We start from the raw sequence: 15453 nt of genomic DNA, 5'->3' as shown, positions 1-15453 counted from the left end.
TGGATTTGAGCGAGGTCGAGTCAATTGGATCATCTGGGCAGTTGATTACTCACCAGCAAGACACATGGAATCCAGGCTGTTTCTGTGCATCTACCAAATCCTTGCTTGACTCAAGCAGCAGTTTCTGGTGCTGGTTTCATTTCTGAATGTCCTCTGGCTTCAGAATACATTCTGATACAGTAAAATCAGGGAATCTTATAGATTGGAAATGATCCTTAAGGTCATTGAGTCCAACCATGACCCAAATACATATGTCTGTCATGTTGAAAATACGATTCTGGAACTTTCTCTGGCATATTTGCTCTGGGTGAGGGTTGCTTTCCTGCCCAGAGGAGTCAGAGTAAATCCCTTCTGTTGACAGAGACTGTCATGCAGCAGGAGGATGAGCAGAGTTTGCCGTTTGTTTGGGGCATTATCCAACCTGCCTAAAAGCACTTCCCTGTCGCCGTCCGCTGGCTGGTGTGGAAGAGCTTTAGCCACGTGATCTGTAGGTCAGTTCATGTCAGAATGGCTCAGAAAGGTGAACATCTACCTGCTCCTTTATATCTGTGGCCTGCTTTCCTTCCATCACTGTGGGCTCTAAGATTTGCTTCAACCTTGCAAGCCTTAAGTTCAGCATAAGAAAGGCAGCTATGCTTTCTGTGGCGTAACTTGGGCTCCAGGGGTGGTGCTCATGGAATTCCAGCTATGTGAATCCAAAGAAACCCTAAATCTTCACTTTTAATCTGATAATGCAGTTTCAAAACTATTTCCTAGTTCTTGTCAGCAGTCATTTGACAGGACTCTAGCTTACAGTAATGTGTGTATTTAAAGGCAAATATCTTGTGCCTTGCTACAAAAGGAAACACTTTGCTTTGCTAAATTTTTCTGTGCTTCTGGTCTCACACATGCAGCATAAATGAAAGGGTGATTCCACTGGGCTGGGCTGCACCAGTGTTAAAGAAGAGCAGGAGGGGAGTTTTCTTCTTTTAACAATTTCATAATGCACAGCTGTGATCTAAGGAGGGGGGAGGAGTTAAGTTCAGGGGGAATTGAAGTCATAAATGAGTTTCCTCCCAGCAGATCCTCTGTAACAACTGCTCTTTCTGTTCCAGTGTGAAGCGGGTCCTTGGCCTCTGGTGAGTTCCCTTGTTAAGACAGGGTCTCCTCTGTTCACGTATGTAGGTTAATGATGTCCATATTTGCTGAAATGGAAAACCTGGCTTGTGCACAAGTTTGAGGACTGGCTGTCCCTCAGGTATTGGTTTCATGTGTACAGAGCTTGCCACAATATTTTGTGCTTGTTCAACAGTTCTTGTGTGAGAAGACTTTTAACGTGAAAAGAAATTGCTGAAGGTAGTTATATCCATTTTGGTAAGAAAACCAAGCACAGAAAGGCTAAATAATCTGCTCAAGTAGCATGGACAGATAGGAGGGACGCCTTGTGCCATCTGGTTTCTAACCTCTGGGGATTTGTTACAAGGCCCAAGGTTTGGTTTGTAGGTGTCACAAAGTGAGCTTAGACCTTCCCATGTCCTGTGGTCTCGCTAAGACCAACAGGATGGGAAGGGCAGAACTGGAGGAGTCTGCTCTTAACATGCCTGCTTTTCCTTGCCTGAGCAGTAATGAATGGCACTTTGTTGTCCTGTAATCCTTGCTGTCACCAGGCTAGCAGGGAGGGAGGATGTGAGGTTGACCTAACTTGTTGCACCTACCAACTGTCCTTGTGTTCCCTGCTTCAAGCAGTAACATTAGTTACTGCTTCAATGTGCGTGTGTCTCTCCTTCCCTCCTGCAGAACCCAGGCCTGGTGATCAGCACTACCACTCTATCTTACCCCAGACTTTTAAGACAACTTATTTTCCTTCCCTACTTTAGTTTCCATTTCATATGGTACTTGAACTGAGCAGTTTCTTCATCTTGTCTTTATTTCTGCCTGGAACATGAAAGCAAGAGAAAAATAGAAAGATATTTTATGCTATGAGGCACTAAAAACTGCAACCTTTAACTAACAGTCTTTGCATGCAGTGGTTTTAGATGCCCAGGGGTACCAACTTTGATGACCATACCTGCCAGGTTGTGTTCCTCATGCAGTGACAGGTATCTCAGGATGGCATTTAGTGGATGCAGGGAGGAATCTACTGTCCCCTTGGAGATGCAGTTTCCACCGAGTAGGTGCTCTCAGTTCTTCCCATCAAACCATGGCCAATGCTGCTCAGAGTCCTTCCAGGGTGTTCTTTCCATCCTTTGCCTTGATTTCATGGCACTGCTGAGAAATAAAAGGTGTCTTTCCCCTCCTTTGATTAAAATTAGTTGTGGAGATGGGAGACTTGCTGGGCAACTGCTATTGGGACATAAAGGGCAGAGAAAAAGGATTGATTCTTGACCTGTTATTTTACTGTCACTGATGCTTTGAGGAAACAAACTGTGCTTTTGTTTTCTTTCTAAATTGCTGGGGCAGGTTTTACCCTTCGTCAAGTGTAGCTCTGAGGGAGGAGAGTGATGTGGATGCCCACCAGAGGATCTCTGACTCCATACTCACCATTGTGTGGTGGCCATGCCTCTGTGCCAAGGAAGGCAGTATTGGCAAACCTTCTGTCCTGAAAGCTGGAGGCTGCACCCTGTACCTCTTTGCAGACATAAGACTGGATGTTTTGATGGGCTCTGATGTCTCTTTGGCGTGCTCAGCTCTGAGCAGGCACATCCACAGCCTCAGCTTCCCTGTCTGTGTCCCTGCAGCGTGGGTGCCTCCCTGCAGGAGTGGCTGGCAGAGCCACCCGGGTGGGCTGCAAGGGAGCGCGGCTCAGCGAGAGCCCGGGATGCAGTGCAGACACAGGAGCAGTGAGTGAGGGGGGGGTGAAGGTGTTCCTGCCTGGCATCAGCTGCAGCTCCCAGCACCAGCCCCGGCAGGGACATTCTCAGGCACAGCTGGGCACTGATAAGCACAAGCTGCTCTTGTTCCAAGTGTCTTAGTGCTGGATGTGCTTAACTGAAGAGCAGGCACGGAGCCAGGTGGGAAATGAGCTCACTCTGCCTCACGGGGCAGCAAGAAGAGAGGGGAGGTGACAGCAGCCTCGTGACCACTTGCTTCCCTCCCAGTGCACTGTGCTTCAGCTTGAAAATTGCCATGCATGACCAGATGGTGGCCTGTGTCACACATGCACAGGATTTTGGAGTCACAAGTGGAACAGCTGCTGTGCCTGGTAATGCTGAGCTGGCACTTCGGAGAGCCAGCTGCATTGTCCTTGTCCCTTGCGTCTCGGGAGACTTTGGCCAGGTGGGCAGGTGACAGTGGTGGCCTGGTGACACTGGCCCAGAGCTGGCTGGGGGACAGGGCTGGCCTGGTGACACTGCCCCAGAGCTGGCTGGGGGACAGTGGTGGCCTGGTGACGCTGGCCCAGAGCTGGCTGGGGGACAGGGCTGGCTTGGTGACGCTGGCCCAGAGCTGGCAGGGGGACAGGGCTGCCTTGGTGACGCTGGCCCAGAGCTGGCAGGGGGACAGGGCTGGCCTGGTGACACTGGTTCAGAGCTGGCTGGGGGACAGTGGTGGCCTGGGGGACAGGGCTGGCCTGGTGACACTGGTTCAGAGCTGGCTGGGGGACAGGGCTGGCTTGGTGACACTGGTTCAGAGTTGGCTGGGGGACAGGGCTGGCTTGGTGACACTGGTTCAGAGCTGGCTGGGGGACAGGGCTGGCCTGGTGACACTGGTTCAGAGCTGGCTGGGGGACAGTGGTGGCCTGGTGACACTGGTTCAGAGCTGGCTGGGGGACAGGGCTGGCTTGGTGACATTGCCCCAGAGCTGGCTGGGGGACAGGGCTGGCTTGGTGACACTGCCCCAGAGCTGGCTGGGGGACAGTGGTGGCTTGGTGACGCTGCCCCAGAGCTGGCTGGGGGACAGTGGTGGGTGTCAGGCAGGAGCTGGAAGTGGCTGCTCTGAGCAGAGTGGTCACGTCACCAGCAGTGACCTCAGCTCTCCTCGGCTGTGCCACGTGTGTAGCAGCCCGGGGAATGCGTGCCCAGGAATGAGCTGCAGGAATTCCCCTCACAAGGAAGTGACTGCAGTAGAGCAGAGCCCCTGTTCAGGGTGGTTTTTCTTCTCCCACTCCCAGGCCACATATATACACCCCCTCCTTCTCCAAAGAATTAGGGTATTGTAATCTATAAAAGCGCTTTAGCAGGAGGCTCTGTGACATTAGTTACTGTTACTAGTAATGTCAGTCATAAAAACTTATAATTACATTTAAATTCATCTGTTCCTTCCTTTATTCCCTCTGGAAAAGGCTATTAAAGGACTTGTTAAACATGGAGACAAGTCAACACCAACAATCCTATGTCTCCTTATCCAAAATACTCATGTCCTATCAGCAGAACCACAGCCTAGCTTATAAACTAAATATTTATTAAATATTAATGAAATATTTAATTATAAGAACTATACATAACAAATAATATAAAAATCATAATATGTATAAAAATAAGAACTTATCAATAACTAAATATTAATTCATTTGGGGGCATTTAACTTTTTTTACTGAGGAATTAGCTTAGAATCCAGCTTCAAAATAGGAATTGCAGATTTTAAGGAGTCTGCTGGTGGCAATTATAAAAAAAAAAAAATTAGATACCTTATTAAATCATGTAGATTTATGCATATGTTATATATATAATATATATATAGGTGTATATATATATATAACATATATATAGGTGTGCATGTGTGTATATATATATATATATACACACATGCACACCTATATATATGTTATATGTATATACACCTATATATGTTATATTTATATATATATATATATATATGGAACCAAAAAATGGGCATTTTGCTTAAGAAGTGCCCAGGTGGCTGCAGATAAGAGGAACCTGAAGCTTCCTTTTAATTTCAGCTTTACCTGCAATCAAGCCCCTCCAGGAGGGGACATTTGTGTTGCCTTTCCATCTCTGGGCAGGTTTGGAGTGAGCAGCTTTGCCAGCTGTGCTGATCTCTGCAGAACAGGCACCTGGGCTGGGGAAACGCTGTGGCTCTTCCCTTTGTATTAAATAATCCAGATTTTACTGGGCTGAAAGGGAAAATGCGACTGTGACTGCTGCTGGCAGGGCCCTGAGTTAGGGGTGAGCTGGTTCTGCTCATTTCCAGTGACTATGTAATGCAAAAAAATTAGCATATTAACCCAAGGACTAGTGTTTGTGCTGAGCCTGAGGTAGCAGGTGCCCTTGCAGGAGGATGCCCAGGGCTCTGGATTGCTTTGCTAAGAAGAGCCAGAAGAAAGACTTAGCAAGTACCTCAGCAAACCTACACAGGGCAAACCTTTTGCTGCTGCATCCTTAAAATCACATGCTTGGCCCATGGGGATGATTCACCAATGGAAGCTTGGCTACCTTCCTACTTGTTTTGCTTTTTTAAAGGAAGAAATAGGCAAAACCTGCACAGATTGTAGCTCCTTGGCGGACAGCCTGTGTGCACCCCACCACTGCCCCACCACGTCCCCACCCAGAGGCCAGAGATCCCTCATCAGAGCATCCCACTCTGATTTCCACCTTCCCTCAATACCTCACTCAGCATCTTCCAAGGAAAATATGGGTTCAGCTGCGACCTTACCAGTACAGAGAAGCTGGCAGATTTGAATTATGTTGTGTAAATATTTGAAACATTAAAGGATTAAAGAACTACTGATAGGTAGCCAGGGAAAGTAACCTGATTTTTAAAAAAGCAGGCAACAATGTAATTGACTTATAATGCAGAAATAATCTGAAGTGACTAAAGAGGACCCAGAAAGGGCTAAAAATCCACAGCTTCTGTGCCTTGGAAGCCAATACAGTTTTGATATCAAGATTTTTCTTCAGCTCTTTTGTACCCCAAGCGCCCTTTTCTTTCTCCTGAGGTGGTTTCTGACCTCCCCTTGGTAAGCAGGAGCAGCATTGCAAGAGAAAGGTAATTTTGCCCAGTATTATCTTCCATGGTCAGAGTTTATTCCTCTGTTTAGCTTATGGTTTGGATATTATTTAAGATTTGCAGTTTCAGAAGACTAAATTCCCAGACAGGAAGTACTGCTTGGTGCAATCAGATGACATGAAAACTTTGAGCTATTGAAACTAATAAATTCAAAGGTGTTAATACTGTCAGGAATTTACAACTTGCAGTGAAATGTGTGAGTGAATTTTTGTAGGAAAGGAGCCCTGGGTGAAACAAATGCTTTGAGCAGGACTCGAGGTGCTCAGGGTCCCCCAGGGTGCTGTTGGTGATGCAGTTTATCAGCTCTGCCACTGCATCCTCCAGCCCCAGCCTCCCTCTGGGCACCACATAAACACAGAACTAATAGAAATTAAAACCAGGTGGGTTGTGTTCATCAGACTGCATTTACATGGTTCTTAAACAGATAATCATTTAGCACCAGTGAGGAATGGAATATCCCTGTACAGTGAAGTTTGTTTTTACATGGTTTATCTTGACCGTATCTAAAATTTAAAGTATGCATTTACAGAAAATATTTTCCAAAATTTGTCAATACCTTTCAAAACATACTGAGACAGCTAAATTCAGAATGTGAATGAGTCTTTCATTTGCAATTTCAGTAAAGTAAGTTTTTCCAGTTATTAGCCTTGTACAAACTGATCTGAGATATAATTGAAATGTCTCTCTGGGCAGTAGTCTGAGCACAGCCATTTTATTCCAGCCTGAACTATCCACCTAGGCAGCCAACACTGAGCAAGAAGTACTCAGTGGTATCAGCTGTGACTGCACTGCTCCATTTTCCTACAAAGACCAACCAGCCTTTGTCCTCTCTGTCCCCCACTTCCTCGCCACACACATTTCTGGAATATTTCTGTGTATCTAAAGTCATCTGGACAAAACATTCATCAACAACTGGAAAGGAAACATTCACAAATGCCAGACTCCAGCCAGTTTTCTGCCTTCAGAGCTGGCCCCATCACCACACCAGCATGCTGTCACACCTCTGCATGAACACCACCAGCATTGCAGGACAGTGAGGAAAGAGTTAAGGACAGCTGTCAAAGTTGCTTAAAGAAATAAGCAGTCAGAAGACAAATACAGTTCTCAACTAAGAACATTTATTAAAAGTTTGATCGAAGTAGTTTTATTCCCAAATTTTGTTTACAAAAGTCTAACAATTTCCCCAGGTAGTCAGATTAAGAAAAAAACTGAGATAGCATTAACATTAGTGCATAGAAAGCAAATCTAGTTTATAAAAGTTAAAGTAAAAAAGAAAGAAAACCAAATTAGTAAAATGTAGGTTTAAAGTACATGAAAGCAATTGCTAGTATTGCAGGCAGAGCATTCCCAATGTTTTGCTGCTCACATGAAGTTGTTAGATGCAATAGTGTTATTTAGGGGTCTTTTCCTAACCAGTCCCTCTGCCATAACCTATGCAGCTGCCTCTTGTCCTGCTCTCAAGCCGGGCCATTTGTACGTGACCCAGCCTCCCAGCAGCTCTGGCAGCCGATCTGATCCATGCACAGCTGACCCAAGGGCCTCTTGCAATAGAGCACTGAGCACTGCACTGCTGGGTCACACCTTATTTTCCCTAAGGATTTGAATGAGTGGCTCACTACAAGCCCATTTCCAAACTAGCATGGAGCAGGCACACTCACTGCAGACAGCCCTGTGCAACGTGCACCGAGGAATCCAGACTGGGTGTTGCATATCCAGCCCCAGGCCGGCCAAACCAAACATCCTGCGCCTAACAAAGGAATGTGAAGGAAATCTGAGGAACGCAGAGCCGCGCTGAAGGCAGCCTGTGCCAAAGCTGCTTTGCTTTTCATCCAGATCAGAACTCGGCTGAACCAGTCTGACCAAAGCCTCTTGGAAAATATTTAGTGGTTTAACTGAAAAGCATGCTAAGATTTGGCAAGACACTTCAAGCTTTATTATGGCAACAGTAGGTTTGCCTCCATTTTGAAGTTATGCACTTCCTGTTGCCCTGGTGACACCAACAAACCTCCAGAAGCAAATTTAGGCAGCAGAGATTTCTTTACTGAATTAGAGCCTGCAATGCCTCTCTAGCCTTTGCTTCCACTGTACCTTCAAAATCAGCGTGTAATGCTTCAAGATTCCACTGCAGTTAAGACACAGAAGGTGAGCAGAAAAGGAGAAAAGATCCAGACAAAGAGCATGAAAACAAGTACCAGCAGTTCAGACCTATCCAAGCAGTACAGATATGAGTTCCTGCAGAACAAGCACACAGCTGGAGAAGGAAAGGAAAACAGAACACAGATAATACAGCCGTTTCAGGCAGAACAAACATACTGGTGTCATGGAACAACTCCCTTAGAGATACCAATTTTTTTTGACCTATTCTGGGGATGCTGTGGGGAAATCATGTGAAAGGTTAGTAAAACAGCTGCACCATTATGCAAGCCAGCTCTGATTATCCATTAACTGCTTGCCCCCATTTACCAATTTGAAGCAAGGCTTCTATGCCAGAATTCCTAATAATTACAGCTGGTGTTCTTATAACCCAGAACATTAAACTTGGGGTTGTCTACTGATTATTAGTAAGAGTTTGGACTAGATACCAAAGTCCCTTTTAACTGTTTCATCCAAATTTTCACCCTGTTGTTAAAAGGATAGCAGGCACACCTTGTCCCACTGTGCCATTTGGTGCAGGCTACAATGGCGAGTCACTCAGATTGAATCAGAGTGTAATTCTAGACAGAAGTTTCATATTTAGCTATTAAACATCTTACTATATATTAGAAAACATCTATGTAAAAGTGTTTAATTTTTGAAGATCTACACAACATGTTTCTCAGGAAAAAAAATCTGGTTCTGCTTTTGACTAGAAAAATCAGTGTACAAAATGTTGGAAACCCAACATACGATTCTTTATGTTTTTTTAAGGTTAAATGTGTTCACTTTTTCTTCTCCATGTAGACTTTTCTTGGTTTACTCAATGCTTCTCAGAATGCACGAAAACACTGTTAATTGTTACCCGGTATTCGTGCAATCTAATCTAAAACCAGTTTTTGAAAAAAGCACCAGGAAAGTTAAGGCTTAGATCAGTTTAAAAGTAAACCTGTAGATTAACTTTGTTCTACTTTTCAGAAACAAGTTATTTTGAGTATTTGCTTTGCAACTTCTGAACGTATTTAATTAATAACAATCCTTTCTTATCCCACCATGACTAGATATAGGTTTTACCATAAACTTAACATTAACCCAAAGAACACAGAGACATAGCATTGAACTTCTGTTTTAATGGTCTCAAAATTCTGTGACAGATTTTTGGTCAAGTTTCCATTTTAAAAAATTTATCGATTTTAAAGACTAATAACTTAAACTGCCACGAAACAAATGGTCCACAAACATTCCTTTCCTTCTGAAGCTTTTACGATGCATTGTAATCATTAACCAGTCTTTCGCTATTAAACTTAAATGGCCAATTGAGACAAACAGTTCTGAGACCGTTCTTCCACCACTGGTTAAGACTGAGGTGGCAGCTGGTGTACAGAATTTTCATTTAGCCTTCTGGGCCTTCTGGGCAGACTTTGTGACCTTGCCAGCTCCTCCAGCCTTCTTGTCAACTGCCTTGATGACACCAACAGCAACCGTCTGCCTCATGTCACGCACGGCAAAACGACCTGAAAGCAAAAACACGATTCATGACTTTTGTCTGTGCTGCTGGCTCCCAGCCCAATCTGCTGCACAGTGGCAACACACACGCTGGTACAAGTGGGCCAGTGCTGCTCTGGAACCAGACTGGGAATGACTCTTCTCTGGAGTTTCTCTCCCTGTACCAGTAAGATCCTGGTTCCACTTCACAGTTTAAAGTCCCAGCTTTCATCAGTGTCTCACAGAACACACTGCATCCCAATACTAGAAATCAAGGAGTGTCTTTTCCAGAGACCAGCATTAATGTGAGATGCCTTACCGAGAGGAGGATAATCAGAGAAGCTCTCAACACACATGGGTTTGCCAGGGATCATATCAACGATGGCAGCATCTCCAGATTTCAGGAATTTGGGGCCATCCTCCAGCTTCTTGCCAGAACGACGATCAATCTTCTCCTTAAGCTCAGCAAATTTGCATGCAATGTGAGCAGTATGGCAATCCAGCACAGGGGCATAGCCAGCACTGATTTGGCCAGGGTGGTTCAGGATAATGACCTAAGAAACAAAGAAAGCCAAGTTAGAAGGAGTAATTTGAACACTGTAATGTTCTTACAAAACTCCTACTTTGGAATACAGAGCTACATTCCCAACATCCCTGAAGAGCTGCATAACATACCTGTGCAGTGAAGCCAGCAGCTTCCATGGGAGGGTCATTCTTGCTGTCACCAGCAACATTCCCTCGGCGAACATCCTTCACAGACACGTTCTTAACATTGAAGCCAACGTTGTCACCAGGCAGAGCTTCACTCAGGGCTTCGTGGTGCATTTCCACAGATTTCACTTCAGTAGTTACATTGACTGGGGCAAATGTAACCACCATGCCTGGCTTCAGAACACCTGTTTCCACACGGCCAACAGGTACAGTACCAATGCCTGCAAGAAGCAACAACAGTATTATTCATTATTCAGCTTAGTGAATATATGCCCTTATGGGGAAAAAAAACCCACTTGAGACAAGAATTTAAATTTTCGACTTGGAAAAGCAGCTCTTGGGCAAACACCTGCGTTTCTGGCCCATAGATCATCTGCTGCTGGCACACGAGCAGCGTTCCAGAGAACACATACCGCCGATTTTGTAGACATCCTGAAGAGGCAGACGCAGGGGTTTGTCAGTTGGACGAGTTGGTGGCAGGATGCAGTCCAGGGCTTCAAGCAGGGTGGTTCCGCTGGCACTGCCATCCTTACGGGTGATCTTCCATCCCTTGAACCAGGGCATCTGTAATGAAAACAAACTCAGGTTCATCTCACTGCCAAATTTAATGGTGCTGAAAAAACACAAGCATTAGTGGTATCCTCTTAGCATTATCTCAATTTACTGTTATAGAGTAAAAATTTTTTTAAGTGCTAAAATTTATCTTGGACCTTGCACTTCCCAATTGTAACTATTAAAAATCACGTGCATCTTATTGCAGAATTGGTCTTAGCAGTCTCCACAGTTCTATGCCATAACAGAAATAAATGCCAAACCTACGTTAGAGCTAGGCTCCAGCATGTTGTCACCATTCCAACCAGAAATTGGCACGAAAGCCACAGTGTCTGGGTTGTAGCCAATCTTCTTGATGTAAGTGCTGACTTCCTTGACAATCTCTTCGTATCTCTTCTGGCTGTAGGGTGGCTCAGTGGAATCCATCTTGTTGACACCAACAATCAGCTGTTTCACACCCAGGGTGTAGGCCAGAAGGGCATGCTCACGGGTCTGCCCGTTCTTGGAAATACCAGCCTCAAACTCACCAACACCAGCAGCAACGATCAGGACAGCACAATCAGCCTTTGAAAAGAAAAAAACAAACCCTCACTATAATGCTTGTGTGTATGTCAAAGTACTACAGGAACCCCTCATAGCAACCGAGGAACAACCTTCCTGAACCCCCAAATCCTACTTTCTTTACATACCTGAGAAGTTCCAGTAATCATGTTTTTAATGAAGTCTCTGTGTCCAGGAGCATCAATGATGGTGACGTAGTATTTGCTTGTTTCAAATTTCCACAGGGAAATATCAATGGTGATACCACGCTCACGTTCAGCCTTCAGCTTGTCCAAGACCCAGGCATACTTGAAGGAACCTTTGCCCATCTACGGTTACAAAAAGAACAGTGCCTGATTCCCATTAAAAGAAAAAACGAGTTCTATACCTGCAATTAATTCAGAAAGATCACACAATCTAATAATAGTAACTGGCTAAACACTGAAAAACATGGCTGTTCATAAACCAAGCAACTAGATATGCTTGGCACTGCTGGTGAGAGATGCCAACTGTTGAACCTTATTGAACCTGCTGACAGCTCAGACTCCCTGACAGCTTGTTAATTTCACTAATGCATCTTTATGATAGAGCTCTTGAGCCTCAGTCCAACTATTAAGTATCCTCTGCAATCTGAGGTCCTCTTAGTACTTCAATCCTTGCAATAATCAACACTTTAACTGCCACTCTGCTCAACATTTGCCAAATTTTATTTTATAATGTTCTTATGACCTATGCTGTTATTACACAGAAAAAGCCAGTATCAGTAAAACTCCATTTTTCAAAGTAGACCTCAATAGACCAACTTCTTTCTACGCAGTTTGAATCCAGTCATTTAACTTGATTCCAGATGTTACTATTAGTATGTAACTTTACCTTCACTTATTCTACATTTCACAATCTGAGTTTCTGCAGCTAACACAAGGGCAGATTGAACACTTGTTCTACCTCAGGGACAACTGCACCGCAGCTGCCGCCCTGTGGCCGCGCAACACTGAGCCACTTGTTCAGCTCCTGGGGCAACCAAGCCGCCTCCCCGTGGCCACTGAACGCTCTGCAGGCTCGCTTTTCAATTAAGGGTCTATTCATTCCCGCAGCCCGGAATTTTGCTGGCGGCTACTGGCCCACGCACCTCAGCTGCTTCCTTCTCGAACTTCTCGATGGTTCTCTTGTCGATGCCTCCACATTTGTAGATGAGATGGCCGGTGGTGGTGGACTTGCCAGAATCGACGTGGCCGATGACAACGATGTTGATATGGGTCTTCTCCTTTCCCATTTTGGTTGTTGAGTTTTTTCTTTCGGCAAAAGAGAATGGACACCTGTAAGTTCCCCAGAAAAAAGCTGGTTACGCCTCGGGCCGGGCCTAGGGGCAGCGATGGCGGCGCCACATGTGGGGCGTCCCGGCCGGGATGGCGGCCCCGCCCCGCCGGGGGAGGGGAGGAGCGAGGCGGGCGGGCCGGGGGCCCCTCGGAGCGCCCCTCGCGTCGCCCCCTCCCCGGGCTCGAGTTACCCCGGCGGCGGTGGCCGGGGCGCGGGGCGGCGGCGAGCGGGCCCGGCGGGCAGCGCGGAGGGCGGGGCCGCCCCGCTCCTTTGTGTGACTCACCCCGCCCGGGCCGCCGCGTCCTCCATTTTGTGGCGCTGGCGGCGGGCAGGCAAGGCGAGCGGCCATCTTTTCACTCGTGCCCCGGCCGCCCTCCCCCCGACGGCATCCGCAGCCGGCCCCCGCACGGCCCCGCGCCGCTGCCCCCGGGGCGTAAGGGGAGGCTGCCAAGCGCCTCCTGCCCCACGTCCGTCCGAACACGCTGCTCCCCCCACCTCAGCCCTGACATCGTGGGTGTGCACATGGTAACGGAGGAGGACGATGCGCCGCCATCCCGCCGCCCCGTGCTTCCCTGCCCGTCCGTCCGTCCGCCCCGGTTCCCGCCGGCAGCCCCTGCCGGCCCCTCCCTCCTCCTCCCCTCGACCCTCACCACAGCCCAGCTGGGCGCTGGCCGGGCCTCTGGGGCGAGCGCGGCCTGGCCCTGCGGACGCGCCTCACCTGCTCGGCGACGGCGGCAAACCCGGAGCGGAAAAGACCGACAGCGTGAGCGGCGCCCCTTATATACCCTACCAGGGGGCGGGGCCTCAGGGACACGTCACCGCTCCCGGCGGCCCCGCGGCCCCGCCCGGGCACGGAGCGCCCCCGCCCCCGCCGGGGAGTGCGGGACCCCCCCGGCCCGAGCGGGACCGGCCCGGTCCGGCCGCGGGGAGCGATGCCCGTGGCCCATCCCGGCCCCGCGATGTGCCGAGGGGCTCCGCCGGCAAGGGAGCGGTGCCCCTCCCGCGCTGGGATGGAGAGCGGGCGGGCGGGAGGGGCCGCCTTGTCCGGGAGGAAGCGGGGCGGCAGCGAGCAGCCCCGGCCCCCTGCAGGGCCCAGCCGCTCGGGCCCGGGCACCGGCAGCGTCAGGCCTGGCGTCATGGCCGGCCCGACGGAGGCGGCAGCTGACGGGAGTCCCCGGGGAACAGCCCCCGGCGGGTTAATTGTATTTCGCACTAGGGACACAAAGGAACGCAATCAGCGAGATTAGAAACGATCAGTGAGTTACCCCGACCGGCGAGTCACAAATGTCGGCTGAACATCACGGAATACGGAACTGCCCCTGGCCCAGTACGCTGCAAGTCTCGCAGAATCAAATGTGGAGGAGGGGAAGAGCAGGAATTTCTGGAAGCTTGTACCGGAATAAGAAGCCGTCGTTTGGCTTAAAAAAACAAAAAACACCAACCTTTTTCTGCTTTTGTTGTAGCATTAGAGGAAAAAGTTGACTCGTCTTAGAAAACTTCGGCACAGAAATACAAATCAAGGCGGACGCACCTCCAGCAAACACGTGTCTGAAGCGCAAATGTATCAGTCACGGAAGCGTTCGGGACACGGGGTCTCTGCAAGAAACCCTGACTGCCAAAAGTGCCCCCATACTGTGTTTGCACATGGCAAAACCCGCAGGCCTGGCAAATTGTTTTTAGAATCATGGCAATGAGGAGTCACAAAACAGCTCACATCATCAGAAATAAAGGTTCTCGTGATTCTCGTAGATTTTTTCTGGTTTAGTCGCCTGTAACTGATATTAAAAAATCCATTAAATATTCAACATCTCCTATACCCATTCAAGAGAAGTTAAGCTGAGAAGCTGAACTATCTCTGTTATTTTTAAATTACCTGCAAAGCTATGTAGTCCGTGTTCTTACTCAGCTACATTATATGAGTATATATACTCATTATATGCCTGTCAGAAATAGTTACTTTTCCATAGACAGCTATAATCCACTTCTTGGTATGCTCTTCAGGTTGCAGTTGTATAGCATGGAAACAGCCTCTTGTTCAAAAACAAACAAAAACAACAACACCAGCAAACTCATAATAAAAAAGCTACCTCATGCATCTACAAATGTACCCTTCCACTTGACTTCAGGTTTCTCTGAGATAAACCCAGCATCAAATTCATTAGAGAGCAGTAAACTTAGTATTTCATGGTTTGATACGGAAGTGTTTCCACGAGATATGGTATTTTTCCCACATGAAAGATAAAAATGATGCATTTTGTTAAAAAAACAACAAAAAAACCCAACAAAATACATTAGAGAACATGCTGAGTTTAGAATACACCTTTTACAAAAATAACCAGATGCAGAGTAAAAACCTGAAAAGGGTTTAAATATTAAACACTTTTTTTTTAAGAAAGGAGAAAAATCAAATTCTCCCTCATTCCTTCCTATGTTTTTTAGCAGAGATTTGTGGTAGGGGTGGAGGGAAGATAGAGATAGTTCAGCTTTCCTCAAAATAACCTTCAGGGCCAGTTACTAGTGAAGACACTGCATATGAAGTGTCCCAACAATGAAGACATAGGAGAAGGGCAGGAAAAGGAAGGTGGTCTGCTTTCTGGAAATGGAAATGCATTATTGTGAAGGGGCTTGGGTTGAAGACCAAAGTGTAATATTTAGCAAGGAAGCTAGGAAGCACTTCTTTAGGGTCTTCTATAAAGCAAAGAGTGTAAACACAGTTAAAAAGCTTTATTCTTCAAGATGGTTTGAAGTTACCTACTAAAACGTGTATTTCAG

At 47.0% G+C, this 15453-nt stretch overlaps 1 protein-coding gene across 2 annotated transcripts; it reads right to left on the bottom strand.

The window, feature by feature from the left end:
- Positions 1-9186: 9186 nt before the first annotated feature.
- EEF1A1 (eukaryotic translation elongation factor 1 alpha 1) lies at positions 9187-13487 on the bottom strand. 2 transcript variants are annotated; one of them, XM_058020295.1, is made up of 8 exons: positions 13400-13487; positions 12494-12680; positions 11514-11693; positions 11092-11388; positions 10686-10836; positions 10237-10493; positions 9881-10115; positions 9187-9590 (listed from the first exon to the last, which is right to left on the bottom strand). In XM_058020295.1, the coding sequence occupies exons 2-8, from the start codon at positions 12635-12637 to the stop codon at positions 9466-9468; spliced, it is 1389 nt and encodes a 462-aa protein (XP_057876278.1). In that variant the 5' UTR covers positions 12638-12680; positions 13400-13487; the 3' UTR covers positions 9187-9465. The 2 variants fall into 2 exon arrangements, with proteins under 2 accessions (XP_057876278.1, XP_057876279.1); XM_058020296.1 differs by having other exon boundaries at positions 12494-12656; positions 13400-13465.
- Positions 13488-15453: the final 1966 nt, after the last annotated feature.

This window comes from Melospiza georgiana, chromosome 3 (assembly GCF_028018845.1).
Source record: "Melospiza georgiana isolate bMelGeo1 chromosome 3, bMelGeo1.pri, whole genome shotgun sequence".
Taxonomy (NCBI): Eukaryota; Metazoa; Chordata; class Aves; order Passeriformes; family Passerellidae; genus Melospiza; species Melospiza georgiana.
Note: the sequence above shows the minus strand (reverse complement) of the source record. Positions and strands in the feature narration are given on the sequence as shown.